Consider the following 22,129-nt stretch of genomic DNA (forward strand, 5'->3'; position numbering starts at 1 on the left):
TGGCCTGTAGTTTTGGGAAAATTTGAAATTGTTCATTTTGGCAGGAAGAATAAAAAATGTTTATTATCTAAGTGGTGAGAGATTGCAGAGCTCTGAGATTCAGAGGGATCTGGGTGTCCTAGTGCATTAATCACAAAAGGCTAGTATTCAGATACAGCAGGTCATTAGGAAAGCTAATAGAATGTTATCATTTATTGTGAGGGGAATTCATTACAAAAGTAGGGAGGTTATGCTTCAGACTCAGAGGGTCGTGAGTCTTTGGAACTGTCTTCCTCAAAAGGCGGTGGAAACAGAGTCTTTGAATATTTTTAAGGCAGAACTATATAGACTCTTGGTTAACTAGGTGGGGAGGGGGCGGGGTAGTGTGAAAGCTTATCAGGGTTGGCAGGAATGTGGGGTTGAGGTTACAATCATATCAGCCATGATCTTATTGAATGGCAGAGCAGGCTCAAGGGGCCAAGTGGCCAACTCCTGTCCCTAATTTGTATGTTCATAGATCCCTGCTTTCTGTCTCCCTCCTTTCTTGAATAAAGGTACTAACATTAGCTATCTTCCAATCCACTGGGACCCTTCCAGAATCTAAGGAATTTTGGAAGATTATAACCAATGCATCCACCACCTCTGCATTTCTTTTAAGACCCTAGGATGCAGGCCATCTGGTCCAGGGTACTTGTTAGACTTGTCAGTAATTGTTGACGTTATGGTGTAGAGTGGCTTGAGATGGGGGGGGAGTGGGGAAGAACAAAATTCAAATAGTGCTTAATCTCCATGAGCTTGTTACCTCATCAGGTTGGTAGTTGTGAATCTGAGCAAAGATCACAAACTGCAGCCACTCATCCTCTCGGGCACATTCCTGGAGGTAGGCTATGCTGAGGGTGATGCCATGAAGCCCACAGAATTGGGCCACCAGTGACCACTCCTGACCAGCTTCAAAAGATGTCCTGTGGTTAAATAAGTTCAACATTATTACTAATCTAGTGAAGCTACACCATTTTAAAGCAAAAGAAAAAAAAGTCCTAGTAAATACTGTACTTTCTGTTACCTGTTTATACCTCTGCTTTGTAAGTTCTCCCAAGTGGCATTTTCTAAATGGGTTAGCAACTCCTCTGCTGAGGATCCATTAAATTCAATAAAGTTCTGAAGTTTTTCAGCTGAGGAAGATACAATGAGCAGACATCACATTTTATCTGTGATATTACACGAACAAATGAACATGAAAATTGTTTCAATGACTAACAGTGACTTTTAGAAACAAACATAATTGGCAGGCGAGAAAGAGTTTCAAAGGTTTATTCTGTACTTGCCGTGTAATTCTAAAGGACAAATGTGGTATCCTAGGTTAGACAGCTAAAAAATAAATTAGTGTAAAAGTAAAAGCTCGAAAGTAATGCCAGTCAACTAGTAAAGTGTTAGGAGACTTTCCATTGTTCCTATTCTAACCACTGCCAACATATTACTGTTACAGTTCTTGACTTAATGGGGTCAGTTTTCACGGCCTCTCCCAATATTGTAGAGTTTAACTTAATACCCCATTTCTGCTCTCAGTCCACCCACCATCAGAGTTCTGTTTCAGGTGACAGCCCTACTTGTTGTATTTGCCAAGATCCCTTCAACAGCACCCTGCAAACTCACAACCTCCAACACTTGAAAAATAAGGGCATCAGGTGCATGGCAACGCCATCTGCAAGTTCCTGTCCAGGTCACACCATCCTGACACGGAAATATATCAACATCCCATCAGTATCACTGGGTCAAAATGGTCGGACTTCCTCCCTAACATCATTGTGGGTGTACCTACATCAGGAGGCCTGCAGCTGTTCAAGGTGGTTGTTCACTGTCACCTTCTCAAGGGCTAGGGATGGACAATAAATGCTGGCAAGACCAGCTATGCCCACATCCCATGAACAAATGAAAAAAAGCAACTCAGAGTATGCCACCAAATATAGGATTCTCTTCCCATTTCTGTTAGGTGAAGAGCAGCCTACCCTTAAGGGGAGTGCTGCAGGTTGTTCAAAAGTCACATGGCACGGGAATAGCAGGATATGATTACCCTCCAACACTGCCCTCCTTCCCCATGTAGAAGTGCCAGGCCCCCAAGTGACATTTGACAGTACAGTATTGATTTAATACTTCCCATATGATGAACTATGTAGCACAAAGCAACAAGTTACCCATTGCATCATGTCCTGGTCTGCGTGTCATAAATGTAAACTGAAATCAAGATGTGTTCTACTGATTAAAGACAGAAAGGTTGCATTTAACAAATATGAGCAAATAGTAAGTAACTGCTATCTATGATTTTCTTTATTTTCTACTCAAACCTTAAATCCAAAAAGACAGTTCACAAACTGAGTCCAGATCATACACCATTCGGCTGGGAGGTTCTGCAGCATCTCAAATAGGTGTAATTTAAACTTTGGCATGTCAGCTTCACAACCACATAAAACATAAATCTTAGTCCCAATGGTCCATGAAAGAACATGAGGCATCACTTCCAGTTGAAAGACAATTACCTCAAGGACATATCATCAATAGGTAAGCCTAAGTTCAATGCAAGGTAAACAGTTACTCTGCTCCAAGACCCAAACCTTAACCTCCATTTCTCAAAGTGATTATGTCTTTTAATATTTTTGGGGGAATATTGTATTATTCTTAAAGAAGGCTATGTGTCTGTACATTATGTAATTAAGCTGGGCAAAGGTTACCAGAAGACAGATGTTCTGGGGGAAGGGTTTAAAACATGAAAGGATAGAGGCATTAGGTTTGAGGTACAAGTGAATAGGTTGGATCTAACATTTACATTGTTAGATAAGTTGAGAGTTTGTTTGAACATCAAAGGGAAATCAGAGGTGTTATGGAATTCCTGCAAGATGCAAATATGTTTCTTAAGTAAACAGAAGAGGGAATATTACATTTTATTGACCCAAAAGCAAAGGCAAAATAGAAACATAAATCCTTCCAAATATAAAATCCTTTAAGTTTCAAAGAGGTAGGAGAACAATGGAACCCGAGATGAAAGGGGAAAAATAGTATTTTAGAGTTAGTATGCAGAGCTTGTGGGTTGAGCTGGAGTGGGTAGCTGTTAGCTGTGTGAGGAAAATCTCCTGGAAACAGCTCTAGGCTGGGAGAAGATCCAGTTTGAATCAGCCATCCAGTTAAGCCAGAGAAGTCTTGGGCTGCAACAAGCAGTCTTGTTCTGAAGTCTTGGATTTCCACAGCAGAGTGGAAGAGAGTCAGAAGTCATGTGGTATGCTACAGCAGTTTGCCTTGGGTAATATTACAGGATTTTTATAGTTAACTATCTGTAAGGGAGTGTGGCCTGGAAGGTGATTACTTGTGGGTCTGACCAAGTAGGGAGTTTTTTTGGGAGAATGCATTGTAAGACTAATTTTTAACTGTGTAACTGTAATCCTTTGTGCTTAAGTATTCTTTTCTTCTTGGTAATAAACTTTTACTTTTAAATTTTAAAATCCCAAAAGTGTTATTGCTGCTGAGATCAATACATCCTCTTATCATTTTCAGAATACAAAAAAAATGGGTATGGCCCGTAAGCCGAGTTTCCCTCTGGGATTTGGTTTGTGCAGCAATTAACACCAGCTGTGGTCATAACAACTTATATTACTAACTCTTAAAATTTCACTGATGTAGGCCAAACAAAGAATAGGAATGGACAACATTCTTACTATACACCTTCTTCAATTGTGACCACAAAATAACATGGAACACAATACTTGCCTTTACTGATAACACATGATTCAATAAGAAAGATTATGCATTACAAAGAAAACAGCATAATTACCCAAGGTGTCTTGTAGCAAACTGTGTTGAGTCTCTTCTGCATTTGTGCACCAATGTTTCAAAATGGCATCTGCAACTTTAAGATCAATTCTGAGTTTAAAGCTGGCAACACCAAGTAATTCAAGAAAGGCAACACATGCTGCAGCAACAGGGGGTACAGTGAAATGAGCTAATCCTAGGGCGTATGCCTCAATGCTTGCTTGATGTATCCTAAAAGCAGGAAAGAGAGGAACAAATGAGATTTATAATCACAGAAATGGTATGCTTGTGGAATATTAAATAGATCTACAACGAAGCTTGAAATAAAAAAAACCCAATTCTACAAACTCTTTTCAACAGTAGAAACTTTAAGTTCTCATCATTATATTAAATAATTTCTGAATATGCTGCAAAATAGAGTCCCATTAATGGATCGAAAAATAACTAATTTTAGAATTTTCACATTAAAAATATCAAACTTGCAGGAAAATTATGTTGCATGCACACATTACTGAGGGAGCAAGAATTTTTTTTAAAAATTAGAAATCGTTTTCTCAGTTATATAAAAATATATTTTGAAATACACCAAGAGAAGTAGTCCTAAAGAGAAATAGTGCCCTTTGGTAAACAGTAGCTGGAATGAGGTTCTGGAGAGTTTCAAATAGTTAAAGAGAGGCAGTTGTTATGCAAGGCAGAGAAAGAAACACAAACTAAAGATGGGCTGATGTACACATCAATGCTATTGTTGATAACTTTGTTTTTTTTTTAATTATGTTGTCATATTGGATAGTTCCTTTCATGACTTCATGAAATCCCAAAGGGCTTTACAATATATCAAGTAATTTGGACATGTAATGTAGGAAAGGCAACAGCCAATTTGCGCACAGCAAGCTCCCACAAACAGCAACATAACAATTGGATAATTTGTTCTAGGAAGAGACTGTGAGGGTAAACAGGACAGAAAGCTATTCAGTACATCATGTCAGTACTTTTGAAAGAGCTATCCAATTCAACGCACTCCCTCCCCAGCTTTCCCCCCACCCCCATAGTCCAGCAGGATTTTTCCTTTAGCGTATTTATCCAATTACCTTTTGAAAGTTATTAACCAGTCTTCTTCCACCACCCTTTCAGACAGTGCATTTAGAAGAGGAGAAATAGACTTCACATTTCTCTAGTGCCTTTCATGACCTCAGGATGCCCCAAAGCTACTCCAAAGTTTGCTTTTTATTTTCAGCTAAAAAAATGTAGCAGCATTATGTACTATTTTGTTAAGTCTCTCTCTCACCATACTCACAACTGTTTGGGTGAATTGCTCTTTGCCAGCTGCTGTACCAGAAAAGTTGCAAACGCATATGATGGCCGCCCATGTCGTAAGTAGTAGGAAAAATCTAATCGTTCAGCTATGGCGTATTTATTCACCAAGTCAGGGCAAGAAAAATGAGGTAAGTCATTCGATAAGTCTGTGGGCAGAATGCAAAGAGTTTTGTTGGAAAGACCTGCATTTTTCCAATATCTTCTATCTGACAGCGCACAGAACACAATAGTACTGGTGGAAAAAGGAAAGAGTAGCTTTCACCACCCCCAAATATCCTTTTCTCCATGGGCTCGTGGAATTCACTGCAGAAACTGCTCAAAGACCCAAAAATGTTTGGCTACACAGCTCAGCTAGGATTGGAGCATTGAACAAAAAAAACTTTATAAAATGCTTTAATAAAGAAACATTTGCAAGAAGTTGCCAGCATTTCTTTCACAGGGTCAAGAATACAATGTTGCATTAGAGGGGATGCAACAAAGGGATGAGCGCACTGTTCTTTGAGAAGACAGTGAGTAGAATGGGCCAATATTCTTTGGCACTTCAAAGAAGGAGAGGTAATCTTATTGAAACCTATCAAATTCTTTGAGGGCTTGGTAGGATAGATGCTGGCTGCCTGTTTCTCCTGCCTGGAGTGTCTACAACAAGATGATCAAAGTCTCAGGAAAAAGGGGCTGGCTGTTTATGGCTGAGATGAGGAGAAATTTCTTTATTCAGAGGGTTGGGAATTTTTGAAACTCTCTACCCCAGAGGGTTATGGATATTGAGTATGATTTTCAGGCACTGAGAAATTAAGGGTTATAGCGATAGTACAGGAAGTGGAGTTGGTGTCGAAGATTATTCATAATGTTATTGAATGGAAGAGCAGGCTCGAGGGGCTGAATGACCTACTCCCTCTCCTATTTTTTATGTTGCCTAATTTTCACAGGTCATCCCTGGTTAATTCCAAAGCTTGAGAGATTCTGAGCTCTTTGAACTGATAAAGCAACAGCAAGATTTTTCTGTATTATTTGTTCTATTTTAAATTTTTTTAAAAATCCAAGTCAAAAGCAACAAATTTATATTATGCTTCAGATATATTTTTCTCATTAACCTATGGCAGCATTCATTTTCCCTTTTTTTTCCCCCCAAAAAGGAGGAATAAAAATTAATCTACCCAGGGCTAATTTGTATTCTGCTCAGTGCTAAAGCAAAAGTGGAAAGCAGGAGCTAGGGTTCAAATCTGTTCTTCATTAGACAACTGTGCTAAGATTTATGAAAGTTTTGCTAAACGAGGGGGCAGGGTCTGCTGGAGCCTGAAACTAGTGGTTTTGAGTAGCTTTCTAAATGCACAGGCAGGTTTTCCACAACTGCACATGATCCCAGAGAATAAACCAGGGCAAGTATTCTCACTGCATCCAACTTTCTTAACATTAACCTTGAAAAAGTAGTTAAATTGTCTTTTTGCCATGCTTCTTTTCACTTTTACGTTCCACAATGCTCCACAACCACTTCTTTAAATGACCCATGATTCTCTTTAATTTTCATCTGTTTTCAAATCCCTCTATGGCTTCGACCCTCCCTACCATGAATCTCTTACAGCCCAATGACCCTCCGAGATATCTGCCCTCTCTAATTCTGGCATCTTCTGCACCCCCAAATTTTAATTGCTCCACCATTGGTGGCTGTGCCTTCAGTTGCTAGGGCCCAAGACTTGGGATGCTTTCCCTACGCCTCTCCGCCTCCCTAATTTGTTTTCTTCCTTTAAGACACTCCTTAAAACCTCTCCCTTTGACCTATATTTACCTACATGATTCGGTGTCATACTGTTCATTGTTTTATAACGCTCCTGTGAAGCGCTGTGGGACACTGCATTACGTTAAAGGTGTCACATAAATTTAACCTGTTGTCTCAGAGCTTTTGCCAATTTTGTCTATATCAAATCAGCTGAGGCACCCATAAAGCATCAAAGTCAGATCTCACTATCACTACCCATTTTAAAGTAAATTCATGACGCTACTTTGCCTGTAAACTTAGATCAAAATACTCTGCAATTTTGGCCCCCAATACAAATGGGGAAAATTGGTAAAGAGAAATTACTGAAGTAACTCGAGTTATTGCAAAGTTGTGAAATGTAATGTGGAAAATATACTTGGTTTCAACTGTTATTTGTTTATCTCCTCAATGTATTCACCTTAGCCTTCCTTTCCTGAATACAGTGATTCACATTAGGTGCGTTCATACAGCATCAGTGGCCCCCTGCAATCTAATCCAATTGGCTATACGTCAGGTGTGAACTTAGATTTCAGGCTGTTCAAGGGGTCAGTAGAATGAGCAGATTTCCAAATATATGTGTCCTAAAGGCATTAACAAATGGTGTTCAAGAACAGGACCTTGGTTGATTTCTCCACCATCCACCCACACCACCCACTGGCCGAATTCAGCTAACCCAGTATATACTAGTGACTAACTTGGGTACATTGTGGTCTACGTAACATTATCAAACAAACTACATTTACCAACCGAGACAAGGGGGATGGGGTCACTGATAAATTATGATTATGGTTCTGCAATACCAGCTTGTCAGATTACAGTAATTAAATAAAAATGTGAATTTATGCTGAACAAAAACACTGTTTGCAATGGTTTGTTTTTTTTAAATAATAGAACAGAAGAAATGTTTTACAAAGAGATAAAAACAAAAAACTGCGAATGCTGGAAATCCAAAACAAAAACAGAATTACCTGGAAAAACTCAGCAGGTCTGGCAGCATAGGCGGAGAAGAAAAGAGTTGACGTTTCGAGTCCTCATGACCCTTCAACAGAACTGAGTGAATCTAAGGAGAGGGGTGAAATATAAGCTGGTTTAAGGTGGGGGGGGGGTTGTGGTTGTAGGGACAAGCAAGCAGTGATAGGAGCAGATCATCAAAAGATGTCACAGACAAAAGAACACAGAGGCGTTGAAGGTGGTGATATTATCTAAACGAATGTGCTAATTAAGAATGGATGGTAGAGCATTCTATTCAGCACTAGTGGGGGTGGGGTGGAAAGGCTAGCAGGGCATAAAAGATTTAAAAATAATGGAAATAGGTGGGAAAAGAAAAATCTATATAAATTATTGCAAAAAACAAAAGGAAGGGGGAAGAAACAGAAAGGGGGTGGGGTTGGAGGAGGGAGTTCAAGATCTAAAGTCGTTGAATTCAATATTCAGTCCGGAAGGCTGTAAAGTGCCTCATCGGAAGATGAGGTGCTGTTCCTCCAGTTTGCGTTGGGCTTCACTGGAACAATGCAGCAAGCCAAGGACAGACATATGGGCAAGAGAGCAGGGTGGAGTGTTAAAATGGCAAGCGACAGGGAGATTTGGGTCATTCTTGCGGACAGACCGCAAGTTTTCTGCAAAGCGGTCGCCCAGTTTATGTTTGGTCTCTCCAATGTAGAGGAGACCGCATTGGGAGCAACGAATGCAGTAGACTAAGTTGGGGGAAATGCAAGTGAAATGCTGCTTCACTTGAAAGGAGTGTTTGGGCTCTTGGACGGTGAGGAGAGAGGAAGTGAAGGGGCAGGTGTTACATCTTTTGCGTGGGCATGGGGAGGTGCTATAGGAGGGGGTTGAAGAGTAGGGGGTGATGGAGGAGTGGACCAGGGTGTCCCAGAGGGAATGGTCCCTACGGAATGCCGCCGGGGGGGGTGAAGGGAAGATGTGTTTGGTGGTGGGATCATGCTGGAGTTGGCGGAAATGGCGGAGGATGATCCTTTGAATGCGAAGGCTGGTGGGGTGATAAGTGAGGACAAGGGGGACCCTGTCATGTTTCTGGGAGGGAGGAGAAGGCGTGAGGGCGGATGTGTGGGAGATGGGCCGGACACGGTTGAGGGCCCTGTCAATGACCGTGGGTGGAAAACATCGGTTAAGGAAGAAGGAGGACATGTCAGAGGAACTGTTTTTTGAAGGTAGCATCATCAGAACAGATGCAACAGAGGCGAAGGAACTAAGCGAAGGGGATGGAGTCCTTACAGGAAGCGGGGTGTGAGGAGCTGTAGTCGAGGTAGCTGTGGGAGTCGGTAGGTTTGTAATGGATATTGGTGGACAGTCTATCACCAGAGATTGAGACAGAGAGGTCAAGGAAGGGAAGGGAAGTGTCAGAGATGGACCATGTGAAAATGATGGAGGGGTGGAGATTGGAAGCAAAATTAATAAATTTTTCCAAGTCTCGACGAGAAGCAGCACCAAAGTAATCATCGATGTACCGGAGAAAGAGTTGTGGAAGGGGGCCGGAGTAGGACTGGAACAAGGAATGTTCCACACACCCCATAAAGAGACAGGCATAGCTGGGGCCCATGTGGGTACCCATAGCCACACCTTTTATTTGGAGGAAGTGAGAGGAGTTGAAGGAGAAATTGTTCAGTGTGAAAACAAGTTTCGCCAGATGGAGGAGAGTAGTGGTGGATGGGGATTGTTCGGGCCTTTGTTCGAGGAAGAAGCTAAGGGCCCTCAGACCATCCTGGTGGGGGATGGAGATATAGAGGGATTGGACGTCCATGGTGAAGAGGAAGCGGTTGGGGCCAGGGAACTGGAAATTGTTGATGTGACGTAAGGTGTCAGAGGAATCACGGATGTAGGTGGGAAGGGACTGGACAAGAGGAGAGAGAAGGGAGTCAAGATAATGAGAAATGAGTTCCGTGGGGCAGGAGCAAGCTGACACGATCGGTCTACCGGGACAGTTCTGTTTGTGGATTTTGGGTAGGAGGTGGAAGCGGGCTGTCCGAGGTTGGGCGACTATCAGGTTGGAAGCTGTGGGAGGAAGATCTCCAGAGGAGATGAGGTCAGTGACAGTCCTGGAAACAATGGCTTGATGTTCAGTGGTGGGGTCATGGTCCATGGAGAGGTAGGAGGAAGTGTCTGCGAGTTGACGCTCAGCCTCCGCGAGGTAGAGGTCAGTGCGCCAGACAACAACAGCACCACCCTTGTCAGCAGGTTTGATGACAATGTTGGGGTTGGACCTGAGAGAACGGAGTGCAGTAAATTCAGAGAGAGACAGATTAGAATGGGTGAGAGGAGCAGCGAAATTGAGACTATTAATGTCGCGCCGACAGTTGTCAATGAAAAGATCAAGAGAAGGTAAGAATCCAGAGGGAGGGGTCCAGGTGGAGGGAGAATATTGGAGGTGGGTAAAAGGATCCATTGAATGGGAAGAGGACTCCTGCCCAAAGAAGTGAGCACGGAGACGAAGACGGCGGAAGAAGAGTTCAGCATCGTGCCGAGCCAAAAATTCATTGAGATGAGGGCGTAAGGGTATGAAACTAAGTCGTCACTGAGAAAGGAGATATGGCTGTGAAAGCGGGTTTTAGTAGAGACCTTGTCAAACACCTTGTTTACAAAGTGTTTACTAAAACCCGCTTTCACAGCCATATCTCCTTTCTCAGTGACTGTCTCCATTTCCGACTTACCCCACGTGGATTTCAACTGAAATTCCATCCCTCTTGTTTCGAACCCACCCAGGATTACAGGTATTTCCGGGACATAAAACGTTTCTCGGACTGCTGTTCCCGTCACATTCTGAGATCCACACTCAGTGCTGTGTGCCGCCATATGAACACACTCGACCTCTCCCTCCAGCAGCACCGCCACACCCTTTTTCAAAGCTGCGCGTGCCCCCAGTTTCATTTTATTCTTCGTCTCATCCGATGATTCAACAAGAAACCTTTTCTCTTTCTCTCAAGTGCTAAGGAATGCAAGCTCCAACAACTCAGACACCAACACCCATCTAGGACCCTCCACCCCTGCCTGTCCCTCCGTCCCCACCCCATCTTCCAATCCCAACCCCAGCCGTGTATTCACTATACCCCCTGACCTTCCCCTCTCTGACACTGAACATTCAGTGCTCAGCAAAGGACTTAGTTTCATACCCTTACACCCTCATCTCAATGAATTTCGGACTCGGCACGATGCTGAACTCTTCTTCCGCCGTCTTCGTCTCCGTGCTCACTTCTTTGGGCAGGAGTCCTCTTCCCGTTCAACGGATCCTTTTACCCACCTCCAATATTCTCCCTCCACCTGGACCCCTCCCTCTGGATTCTTACCTTCTCTTGATCTTTTCATTGACAACTGTTGGCACGACATTAGTCATCTCAATTTCTCTGCTCCTCTCACCCATTCTAATCTCTCTCTCTCTGAACTTACTGCACTCTGTTCTCTCAGGTCCAACCCCAACATTGTCATCAAACCCGCTGACAAGGGTGGTGCTGTTGTTGTCTGGCGCACTGACCTCTACCTCGCGGAGGCTGAGCGTCAACTCGCAGACACTTCCTCCTACCTCTCCATGGACCATGACCCCACCACTGAACATCAAGCCATTGTTTCCAGGAATGTCACTGACCTCATCTCCTCTGGAGATCTTCCTCCCACAGCTTCCAACCTGATAGTCGCCCAACCTTGGACAGCCCGCTTCCGCCTCGAACCCAAAATCCACAAACAGAACTGTCCCGGTAGACCGATCGTGTCAGCTTGCTCCTGCCCCACGGAACTCATTTCTCATTATCTTGACTCCCTTCTCCCCTTGTCCAGTCCTTTCCCACCTACTTCCGTGATTCCTCTGACACCTTACGTCACATCAACAATTTCCAGTTCCCTGGCCCCAACCGCTTCCTCTTCACCATGGACATCCAATCCCTCTATACCTCCATCCCCCACCAGGATGGTCTGAGGGCCCTTAGCTTCTTCCTCGAACAAAGGCCCGAACAATCCCCATCCACCACTACTCTCCTCCATCTGGCGAAACTTGTTTTCACACTGAACAATTTCTCCTTCAACTCCTCTCACTTCCTCCAAATAAAAGGTGTGGCTATGGGTACCCGCATGGGCCCCAGCTATGCCTGTCTCTTTATGGGGTGTGTGGAACATTCCTTGTTCCAGTCCTACTCCGGCCCCCTTCCACAACTCTTTCTCTGGCACTTCGATGATTACTTCGGTGCTGCTTCATGCTCTCGTCGGGACTTGGAAAAATTTATTAATTTTGCTTCCAATCTCCACCCATCATTTTCACATGGTCCATCTCTGACACTTCCCTTCCCTTCCTTGACCTCTCTGTCTCAATCTCTGGTGATAGACTGTCCACCAATATCCATTACAAACCTACCGACTCCCACAGCTACCTCGACTACAGCTCCTCACACCCCGCTTCCTGTAAGGATTCCATCCCATTCTCTCAGTTCCTTCGCCTCTGTTGCATCTGTTCTGATGATGCTACATTCAAAAACAGTTCCTCTGACATGTCCTCCTTCTTCCTTAACCGAGGTTTTCTACCCACGGTCGTTGACAGGGCCCTCAACCGTGTCCGGCCCATCTCCCGCGCATCCGCCCTCACGCCTTCTCCTCCCTCCTAGAAACATGATAGGGTCCCCCTTGTCCTCACTTATCATCCCACCAGCCTCCGCATTCAAAGGATCATCCTCCGCCATTTCCGCCAACTCCAGCATGATGCCACCACCAAACACATCTTCCCTTCACCACCCCCGGCAGCATTCCATAGGGACCGTTCCCTCCGGGACACCCTGATCCACTCCTCCATCACCCCCTACTCCTCAACCCCCACCTATGGCACCTCCCCAAGCCCACGCAAAAGATGCAACACCTGCCCCTTCACTTCCTCGCTCCTCACCGTCCAAGGGCCCAAACACTCCTTTCAAATGAAGCAGCATTTCACTTGCATTTCCCCCAACTTAGTCTACTGCATTCGTTGCTCCCAATGTGGTCTCCTCTACATTGGAGAGACCAAACGTAAACTGGGTGACTGCTTTGCAGAGCACTTGCGGTCTGTCCGCAAGAATGACCCAAACCTCCCTGTCGCTTGCCATTTTAACACTCCACCCTGCTCTCTTGCCCATATGTCTGTCCTTGGCTTCCTGCATTGTTCCATTGAAGCCTAATGCAAACTGGAGGAACAGCACCTCATCTTCCGACTAGGCACTTTACAGCCTTCCGGACTGAATATTGAATTCAACAACTTTAGATCTTGAACTCCCTCCTCCAACCCCACCCCCTTTGTTTCTTCCCCCTTCCTTTTGGTTTTTTGCAATAGTTTATATAGATTTTTTTTTTTCCACCTATTTCCATTATTTTTAAATCTTTTATGCCCTGCTAGCCTTTCCACCCCATCCCCACTAGAGCTGTACCTCGAGTGCCCTACCATCCATTCTTAATTAGCACATTCGTTTAGATATCACCACCTTCAACGCCTCTGTGTTCTTTTGTCTGTGACATCTTTTGATGATCTACTCCTATCACTGCTTGCTTGTCCCTACAACCACACCACCCCCCCCCCCACTTCTCTCCCCCCACCCCCACCTTAAACCAGCTTATATTTCATCCCTCTCCTTAGATTCACTCAGTTCTGTTGAAGGGTCATAAGGACTCGAAACGTCAACTCTTTTCTTCTCCGCCGATGCTGCCAGACCTGCTGAGTTTTTCCAGGTAATTCTGTAAATGTTTTACAAATCCATTTCAAATGCTTTTTTTAATAAAACAATTATCTCCCCTTCCCTTTCCTGTAGCAATTGATTTGTCCTTGGATACAGTTGCATGGAAACTGGGCACCCTCTGCAACCTGACCCTAATGGCCAGTCTTCCTTGGCAGTTAGTATTACCAAGTTAATCAATTGTAAGACATCATTGCCAGGCTTGATCCTGTCCTTGATTAATGTTGACACCCATGCATACTTCCCACATGTTGCCACTAGTGAGAAATTTTGCTTTCCCCAGTACAGGTAGTCAAGCCCAATTTCAGGGTCACAAATGAGGGTGACATTAGTTAATTCTGCATAACTTAGGAATTGACCTTCTGGTTCTAGGTGGCTCAACTGAATGTTGCCTTTGCCTGGGAGCCCTTGCGCTTTGTCGTTATTATTTACACTGTAATAAACTTTTGCACTTTCTGTTTAAGTTAAATCTATAATGATGGCGCAGCTCCTGATTTAAAAGTCAGACAGAAAAGACTCATATCTGAGTACATCAAAGAACATTAGTTGTACCGGAGAAATTGATGAGTGGAAATTAATGAGCTCAGCAGTTCAGAATGAGTGTGAGAAATTAATATAAAGGCACCCTAATAGCCCTTGAAAGCTTTGCTAAGCTCCCACACTTCCCTCCTACCTACCTGCATCCATTACTCCGGTTACATTAATTTAGTTTGAAAGGAACTTACCAGAAGTGGAAAGCAAGTTGGCAGACTGCCAGCCAAAGAGGTGTGATGGATCAAAGGGATGTAATGACTGCAAAAAGAGAAAAGACAAAACCATGAGCAAAGTCTGTGGAAAAAACACATCTGTGCACGCTGAGGAAATGGGTGTAGATATTCAATGTGAATGTTGACCACTAATTTACTCACACAAGGATAAGCTTTACTTATCTTAACACATACATATATTGTATAAAGTTAAACTATTCAGAAGTTCATTATTATTCAACTAAAAATCAAAAATACTGTATAGTGTAAAAGTCTCAATGTCTCACATGCTGGATTCATTATTAATTAGCAGTCAGAGGGGTCTTCAAACTAAATGAACATTCTCCATTAATTAAACTTGTATTTGCTCAAATGTTTAAAGTTAAAAAAGCTACAATCAACACTATTTCACACCTTAAATAAATCAATTATAACGGCAGTGGTTCAGAAAGGTTCAGTTGAGCGGTGAGTGAAGGGAAAGAGAATGAAAATGGACAGCACTCTGCACAACAAGGATTAATTTCCTGAAGGCACAGTGTCAAAAATGGAAAAAAAATTAAAGCACTTTTCACAAAGCAAAACAATTCATACATCACAAACCTCTATCCATGACTGAATCCTATACAATTGAATTCCTTCTGTTAATAGATTGCATCTTATTTCTTTTGATGCTTGCTTCCTCAGGTTTCCCTGGACAAGTTAGCTATACTACTGATTTTTTTTTTGCCAGAGACACCCCCAGAGTATGGTCCTACACATCTTCTCATTCAAGGTTTAGAATACAGGCCTGAACTTACTATACCTTCTGACGGAGGAGAATAACTGTCAAACATTAAGGCCTGTTGGAAGGAACTGCTTCTATGGGACAAATAGTTTTTGTACTGAAGAGGTGTCATATTCGACTCAAAATGTTAACTTTTTTTTCTCTCTCCACAGATGCTGCCAAATCTGAGTTTTTCCATCACTGTTTTATTTCAGATCTCCAGCATCCACAGTATTTTGCTTTCATTAAATACAAGCGATCTTTCTTTGCTCCATACAGCACATTATGACTGTCCCAACAGATAATCACATTTCAAAAATAAAACTGGTTTCCTTGGGTCAGCATTTATTTTACAATTAAACTGTCAGCTCAGGCAACACTATTACAGCAGCAGAGTTAGCTCTGATATAAAGCCTAGTAAACTTCATTCCCCAAATCTAATTACAGCCACATATTTATATTTTTTCCCTTAATTTTTATACTTTACATGCCTTTTTTTCTATTTCAACATCCCATTTATTCGATGATAGGATCATCAAAAGACATTTCCGTTTGCCAAAATGCATGCGTGCATAATGTTCCTTTACTGCACACTGTTAAATAGTTTACTATAATCTGAAGTCTATACAGTTGTATCCCCGCCTCAGACTGATGTTCTTAATACATTGCAACCGAGACTATAACATCAAGAGCCATGGAAAATTATCCTGCCCTGCACAGAGTGTGGAATATGATAAAAGCAGCAATGTTAATCATCCAGTTGACCTCAAGCCAAACAATTTAAACTCAACAGTTTCAAACCTTCACACATGCAAATGTTTTCTTTAAAAATATTATCTGGCTGAGATGCACTGGATGGCACAGTGACATTACAATTTATTTCTGAAAAAGAAAATCTTGGAAAATGACTTCGTTTTTAAAATATTTTCTAGTTTTCATCTGGTAGTACAGCAGATTTGAAAAAGGGCAAAATGCACTTCAGGATAATAGAAGGAACAAATTTGCATTTATATACACGACCTCAGGACATCTCAAACCACTTCACAGTCAATGCTTTTGAAGCGTAGTCACTGTTGTCATATAGAGAAATATGACAACCAATTTCGTCAAAGGTCATATAAAAATCAAATGGGATAAATAATAAATAACAACAATTTGTTTTTGGTAGTATTGATTGGAGGGGCACACATTAGTCAGGTGCCCAATCCCCAACACCATTACTTAATATTATACAGGACAGTGCAATGCATTTGTACATATCAAATGTAGCAAACACCAGATAATTTTTTTAAGAAGAGAAATCCAGTAACATTAGTTGCCATTATTGTTTTAAAAAGATGCCATGGTTCCACAAGAACTAAAAGCCTTGCTTTGTCACCGAAATGCCCCTTCATGTGCAAATCTGAATAATGATTAGGGCAGATTATTGTGGGGGGTAGGACTGGAAGGGAGAGGGCAGCAACACAGCAGATATCAATTTTGCCTTCACTAGACTCTTTCAAAAAAAATTTATTCATTCATGGGTGTGAGCATCACTAGTAAGGCCAGAATTGATTGTCCAAACCTAATTGCTCTCAAGAAGGTGGTGGTGAGCTTCCTCCTTGAACCGCTAGCAGCCTGTGTAGTGAAGGCTCTCTCATACACTAATAGACAGTAAGTTCCAGAATTTTGACCCAACGGACACTGAAGGGAGCGTGATTTTTTCCAAGTCAGGGTGATCTGTGGCTTGGATGGGAACTTGGGAGATGATGATGTTCCCATCTATCAGCTACCCTCCATCTGTGTACTTTCAAGAAAGTGTCAATGGACAGAAATTAAGGGCAAAAACTCAGTTTTCCCTCTACCTGAGGGACACTGAAGCCAAATGCAGTGCCCAAATGCTGCCCAGCTATACAGCTCCTGCTTAGGAAGTAGGCAAGCCAGGAAAATGTCTTCCATTGAAGCATACTATTTTATTACTGCTGCTTTCTCTCTCAATGCTGATGCCATATTAAATACTTGAGACAAGGACCCGATTTTAACTGTGTAAGTGAATGGGTTTTGAATGGGTTAAAATCAGGCCTGTGGTGTCCCAGTTTCTAATTGAGTTTGAAAAAAGACAAATATTAACAAATTAGATTTAGTAAATTTGCAAAGCAATTTCGTTGGAGGCTATACAATTATTTAGAATTACCAAATGAGATCAATTGTCTTTGATTTAAATAAGGAAATGAATGATGAATTACAGCCAAGACTATCTACATATATAACTGCTCATTAAACCAAATACCATGGATTACAATGTTCTTTCATTTTAATTTCAACAGAATCCACTAATTAAGTAATGCAAATTTGTTCCAAAAATAGTAGCGAACTCATTCAATCAAACCAGGTGCACACAGATCAACACCACAGCTCCTGTTAGCTGCAATTCATAGATTACATTTCATGGTCTTTTAATTTCAGGTTATGGTAAACACAACGATGAATCAAGTCAGTCTGTCTGTGTTATGTCATCCCCGAGGAGTATACCACCTGGTACAAGCTCATTCATTGTGTGGATATAATAGCATACTCAAGAAACAAGCACGCCTAAAGAAGAAGGGGAGAGGAGGGGAGGGGTGCCAAGAATGAGAGAAATAGGTCAAGACAAAAGACATAACCTTGATCATGGTTACACAACTGAGCCCTCTCCCTCAACAAAAACATACATAAAACAAGTATGCTTCAAATAGTTCTTAGAAATCTGGGGAGACACAATCCATCAATAAAAGATACACCATAAATACCTGTAAAAGATGGTAGAGAGAGATGTCCAGTGGTGGAATGCCGTGAGGGGTGAGCTGTGGAAAAAGAGCAGCCCGTAACTTGGGATAAGGTGCCAGTGCCATTTTCAACAGCTGCGGATCTACTTTCCAGAGAGAATCACCAACCTCTTTTCTTTCCTGCATCACCTAAATAAACAATAAAGAAAGACTTGTCTTTATATAAAAGCAAGTACTCCAGATGCTGGAAATACTTAGCAGGTCAGGCAGCATCTGTGGAAGGAGAAACAGAGTTAATGTTTCAGCAAACGATCATTTGTGGCAAGTCAGTGAATGGGTAACTCGAGAGCATAAATTTAAGATGGGAACAAGTGGATAGCTTTCAGAGAGCAGAGCTAAATGGCTTCGTTCTGTGTCATATATTCTAAGATTCTAGCTGTTTCCTATATTGTTTGATTGAAAGATAGTGATAAGTGGTACAAGGTACAGTATTAAAAGTATCTAAATACAATTTCAGACCTTATATGAATTGTGACTCAATATATCACATTACCATGGTTTCTACAACATGGGACCCAGGAAAGCAGATGTTCCTAATTAAATTGTAATTTCAATAATAAAAGATCTGAAAAGACCTAAAGCTGCGCAAAATTCAGGAACTTCCATTCCAACCTCAATTACTAGAAACTAATACACACAGGACCCTGGATTTAAAAAGCTATGGCTCATTTCAACTCACCTGATCAATTCCTCCAGGAGCAAACATAATGGTAGCTAATGCCATCAGAGTGTGCCCCTCCAGCAACATGCTACTGACACTAGCTTGATTACTGGGAATCAGCATTTGAGCATTGGCCAGGCTTGCTTGGAATGTCACAGATGTATCTAGAAGGACAGAATGAATATCAATGTAGTTGAGACTGAAATATGAACCATGCCCTCAAGGATAGCTGAAGTACAAAATATCATACGACATGTAATATCAAGCCAGCTGGGTTAGGAAATGAGATTGAACACAATACAAAAGGTTAGTTATAAAACAAGCACTGCAAGGCTGATGATGATATAGTTCACCAGAATTCCATTCCATCTGTAACAATGAACAGATGCTCAACAATTAACATCAGTATTCAGGCTTAATCAATGGGAAATACCAAATGCTGGAGCACTGCCAAGTGGAATTACTTCTCTAAGTGGGATATTGGTGCCTTCAAAAGCAGCTACATTACTGCCAAATTAAATAGACATTATATAATTAACAAGCATTAAATTGGTTAAACTGTTAAGAGTATAAAGAATACCTCCTAGATTGTCAGCAACCTCTCTTATTCTCATTAAAAATTCAAACCAGGGGTGGGCCACGTGGAGACTTCCATCATCCAGAAAAGGGCAATTGGAGGGTTTTAACCTTTTAAACAAGCGAAAAACAAAATCTTCAGGAACATGAAATACAAGGGATATATCTGAAAGTCCAACAATTGCTAACATTTCACAAGTATGACAATTTTCTTTACAATTGGATAAACAAATCAATTTACTATTTGAAACATCCAGCATATTATACACTCACCTAGTACAAAACGAAGTGGGGCGAATCCTAATTTTAAGCCTCTTTGAATGTAGGGGCGCAACTTTCATATCGATTGAAATTTTACCTCAGTACAGCTTGCATTTTCCTTTCTGGCAGTACAGTTAACCTTTTCCTGTTGTTGTAATTTTTAATTGGCAGGGGAGATGGGATGGGATGGGATGGGACGGGGGCGGGGGGGTGGGGGGAGGAGCGGGGTTGTTATGCTGAGAATGCGAGAGAGCTGAACACAAATACCCATACTTAAAACAATATGGTCAATGAGGATTTTGGCTAGGAACAGATTATCTGCACAAATGCTTAATTAGCTCCCTGATATGCACTCAGTCATCAATTCAAAGTCAGCTTCTGCCTGTTGAGGACTTCCATGCTTTTCTGTAATAAACTATATATTACCAATATCACACAACTCAACATTAAGTCACAATTTTTAATGATCATTTTTCATTAAAAAAACTGGATAAGATGCAATATATTCCTAAAATATCCATTTGATTTCTTCCCCAGATTTATAGTATGTAATAAGGATTTCTTTCTTGGAGTCTGAATAAATACTATTTAATTACTTTTCTTAATAGCGCTTTATTTTAATGGCTATTTGCTATATATTTGCATAATGCATTCAAATCTATTTTTCTGGTCAACATGTGGGAATGTTGTGATTCACTCACCAAAGTAACTTCACTAGGATAAGGTTATCTCTCGGTTTTCCCACTGTTCAGAGAGGAAGTTTCTGCATTCATTTGTCTCTATTTATTGGCCCATGTGGTACTAGCATTGCATCACAGACACAAGCATTCAGTTGTAACTAGCTTTAAAAGTAAATCACAAAATCCCTACCTAATAACCAAACATGTAAACAGAGCTCTCAGATTTAAAATTATTCACAAAAAAAAAGCACAAGGGGAAAGCAGATCTCCATTGAGGGTTCCTAAGGTCTAGAACACTACCTGAAAGGATAGTTATTAGTAATTTCCAAAGGGCAGTTGGACATATACTTGAAGAGGACATACACGTGAAGAGGACTATATTTGCAGGGCTATGTGGAAAAGGCTAAGGAGTGGGATTCATTGGAAAGCTCTTTGAAAGAGCCATTATAGGCACGACAGGTGGAATCTTGTTGTAGCTCCTTGTTTCAGGAAGACCTGTTGAACCACAAGCAATCAGACAGTGGCAAGGCCACTTGTGGTCCTTCCCCTGGAATCAAGACCCTGGGGGCGGAAGTCTTGCTTACCGAGAGCTGCCGGCCAATCAGAGGTTGGCAACTCTTGTGCTCAGCAGCCCCACAGGGGAGGCCATGGTTACTGCTAGAAAAACACCTATCAGAGTCCCAGGATTGTGGAGTGAACCAGTAATGTGAGGGAAGGGTGGGGGGGTGAGGTGTTTGCAGGGAGAGGGGTGTGGGGTGTGGGGTTGGGCAGGGTTAACAAGTGCAGGGGGTGGCAATTAGCAGCATCCCCTTCCAGATGTTCAGTCCCTCAATCAGGCAATGGGCCTTCCCGTCCAGATCTTAATTCTGGCAGAGGCAGTAATGCAGTGGGGTTCCAGCAAGCCACCATGGCACCTAATTTTGTGCCCTTCCTCCCTCCAAGGTCGTCACCAGCGAAAGCAGAAGATTCTGCCTGATGGGTTGAATGGCCTCCTTCTGTGCCTGCAGGATTCTCTGATTCGGTGATCCTAAGCTATGAGCGCATCCATTTCACAGGAATTTTGTTCTAAACATTTACCCTGCCCTTCAACACACAGAAGCATTGACACAAGTTCCGATTGTCATTTTACAATTGCCTCAAAAGCCTGTATAAGGGTTTCCACATGTCCTCCATCATCTATTTCATATTTTAGCATTGATCATTGTACTGTTCTGCAAACTGCATGTCTGAAACAAAGAAGATTGAATTTTCAATCTTCCATCGAGGAAAGCCAACAAAAGAGAGATTCTCTGTGAATCCGATGATCCAGGATCATAAGCCAAGTTTTCAAAGCTTGCGGCATCAATAAGAGCTACAATATTTTACTGTAGGTGCTGGGGACCGTTTCTGAAATGAACCTGCTGCTGTTGCAAGGTCTCAAAAATTAGCACTTGAAATCTTTGCAATGATAAAGGCAAAAACAGCAACAGACCAACCCTGACTTTCAGGTATTTAAAAACTACAGGCTTTGGCCAGTGACAATGGATTTACTTTTATAAAATCGTACAGCACAGGAGGTGGCCAGGCAGCCATCATGTCTGAACCGACTTTTTGAAAAAGCTATCAATTAGTCCCACTCCCCTATTCTTTCCCCCATCGCCCTGCAAATTTCTCATTTTTAAGTACATCACAGAATCATAGAATCTTAATGGCACAGGAGGCCACCATTTGGTCCATTATGTCTGCACTGGCTCTCCAAATGAGCATTACGACCTAGTGCCACTACCCCGCCTTTTCCCTGTACCCCTGCACATTGTTTCTGTTCAAATAATCATCTAATGCCCTCTTGAATGCCTCGATTGAACTTGCCTCCACCACACTTCCAGGTCGTGCATTCCAGCCCCGAACCATTCGTTGTGTAAAGTTGTTTTTTTCTCACATCACATTTGCTTCTTTGGCAAATCACTTTAAATCTGTACCCTCTCGTTCTTGATCCATTTATGAGTGGGAACAGCTTCTCCCCATCTACTCTGTCCAGTCCCCTCATGATTTTGAGCTTCTCTATCAAATCTCCTCTTAGCCTTCTTCTCTCCAAGGAGAACAGTCCTAACTCCTCCAAT

At 42.1% G+C, this 22,129-nt stretch overlaps 1 protein-coding gene across 5 annotated transcripts in view; it reads right to left on the reverse strand.

Moving 5' to 3' along the window:
• The window catches only part of spg11 (SPG11 vesicle trafficking associated, spatacsin), a 157,225-nt gene that overhangs the window by 69,473 nt on the left and 65,623 nt on the right, over positions 1-22,129 (reverse strand). For all 5 annotated transcript variants that reach the window (XR_005941447.1, XR_005941449.1, XR_005941448.1 and 2 more), the window contains exons 17-24: positions 19,094-19,200; positions 18,532-18,677; positions 17,817-17,981; positions 14,265-14,331; positions 5,072-5,237; positions 3,800-4,008; positions 1,043-1,151; positions 782-941 (exon numbers count right to left, since the gene is read on the reverse strand). Coding sequence is in view for 2 of the 5 variants with exons in the window: in XM_041175101.1 (XP_041031035.1) it covers positions 782-941; positions 1,043-1,151; positions 3,800-4,008; positions 5,072-5,237; positions 14,265-14,331; positions 17,817-17,981; positions 18,532-18,677; positions 19,094-19,200 (1,129 nt within the window). In the remaining 3 variants the exon portion in view is untranslated. The remainder of the gene's footprint in view (positions 1-781; positions 942-1,042; positions 1,152-3,799; positions 4,009-5,071; positions 5,238-14,264; positions 14,332-17,816; positions 17,982-18,531; positions 18,678-19,093; positions 19,201-22,129) is intronic.

This window comes from Carcharodon carcharias, chromosome 26 (assembly GCF_017639515.1).
Source record: "Carcharodon carcharias isolate sCarCar2 chromosome 26, sCarCar2.pri, whole genome shotgun sequence".
Classification (NCBI taxonomy): domain Eukaryota; kingdom Metazoa; phylum Chordata; class Chondrichthyes; order Lamniformes; family Lamnidae; genus Carcharodon; species Carcharodon carcharias.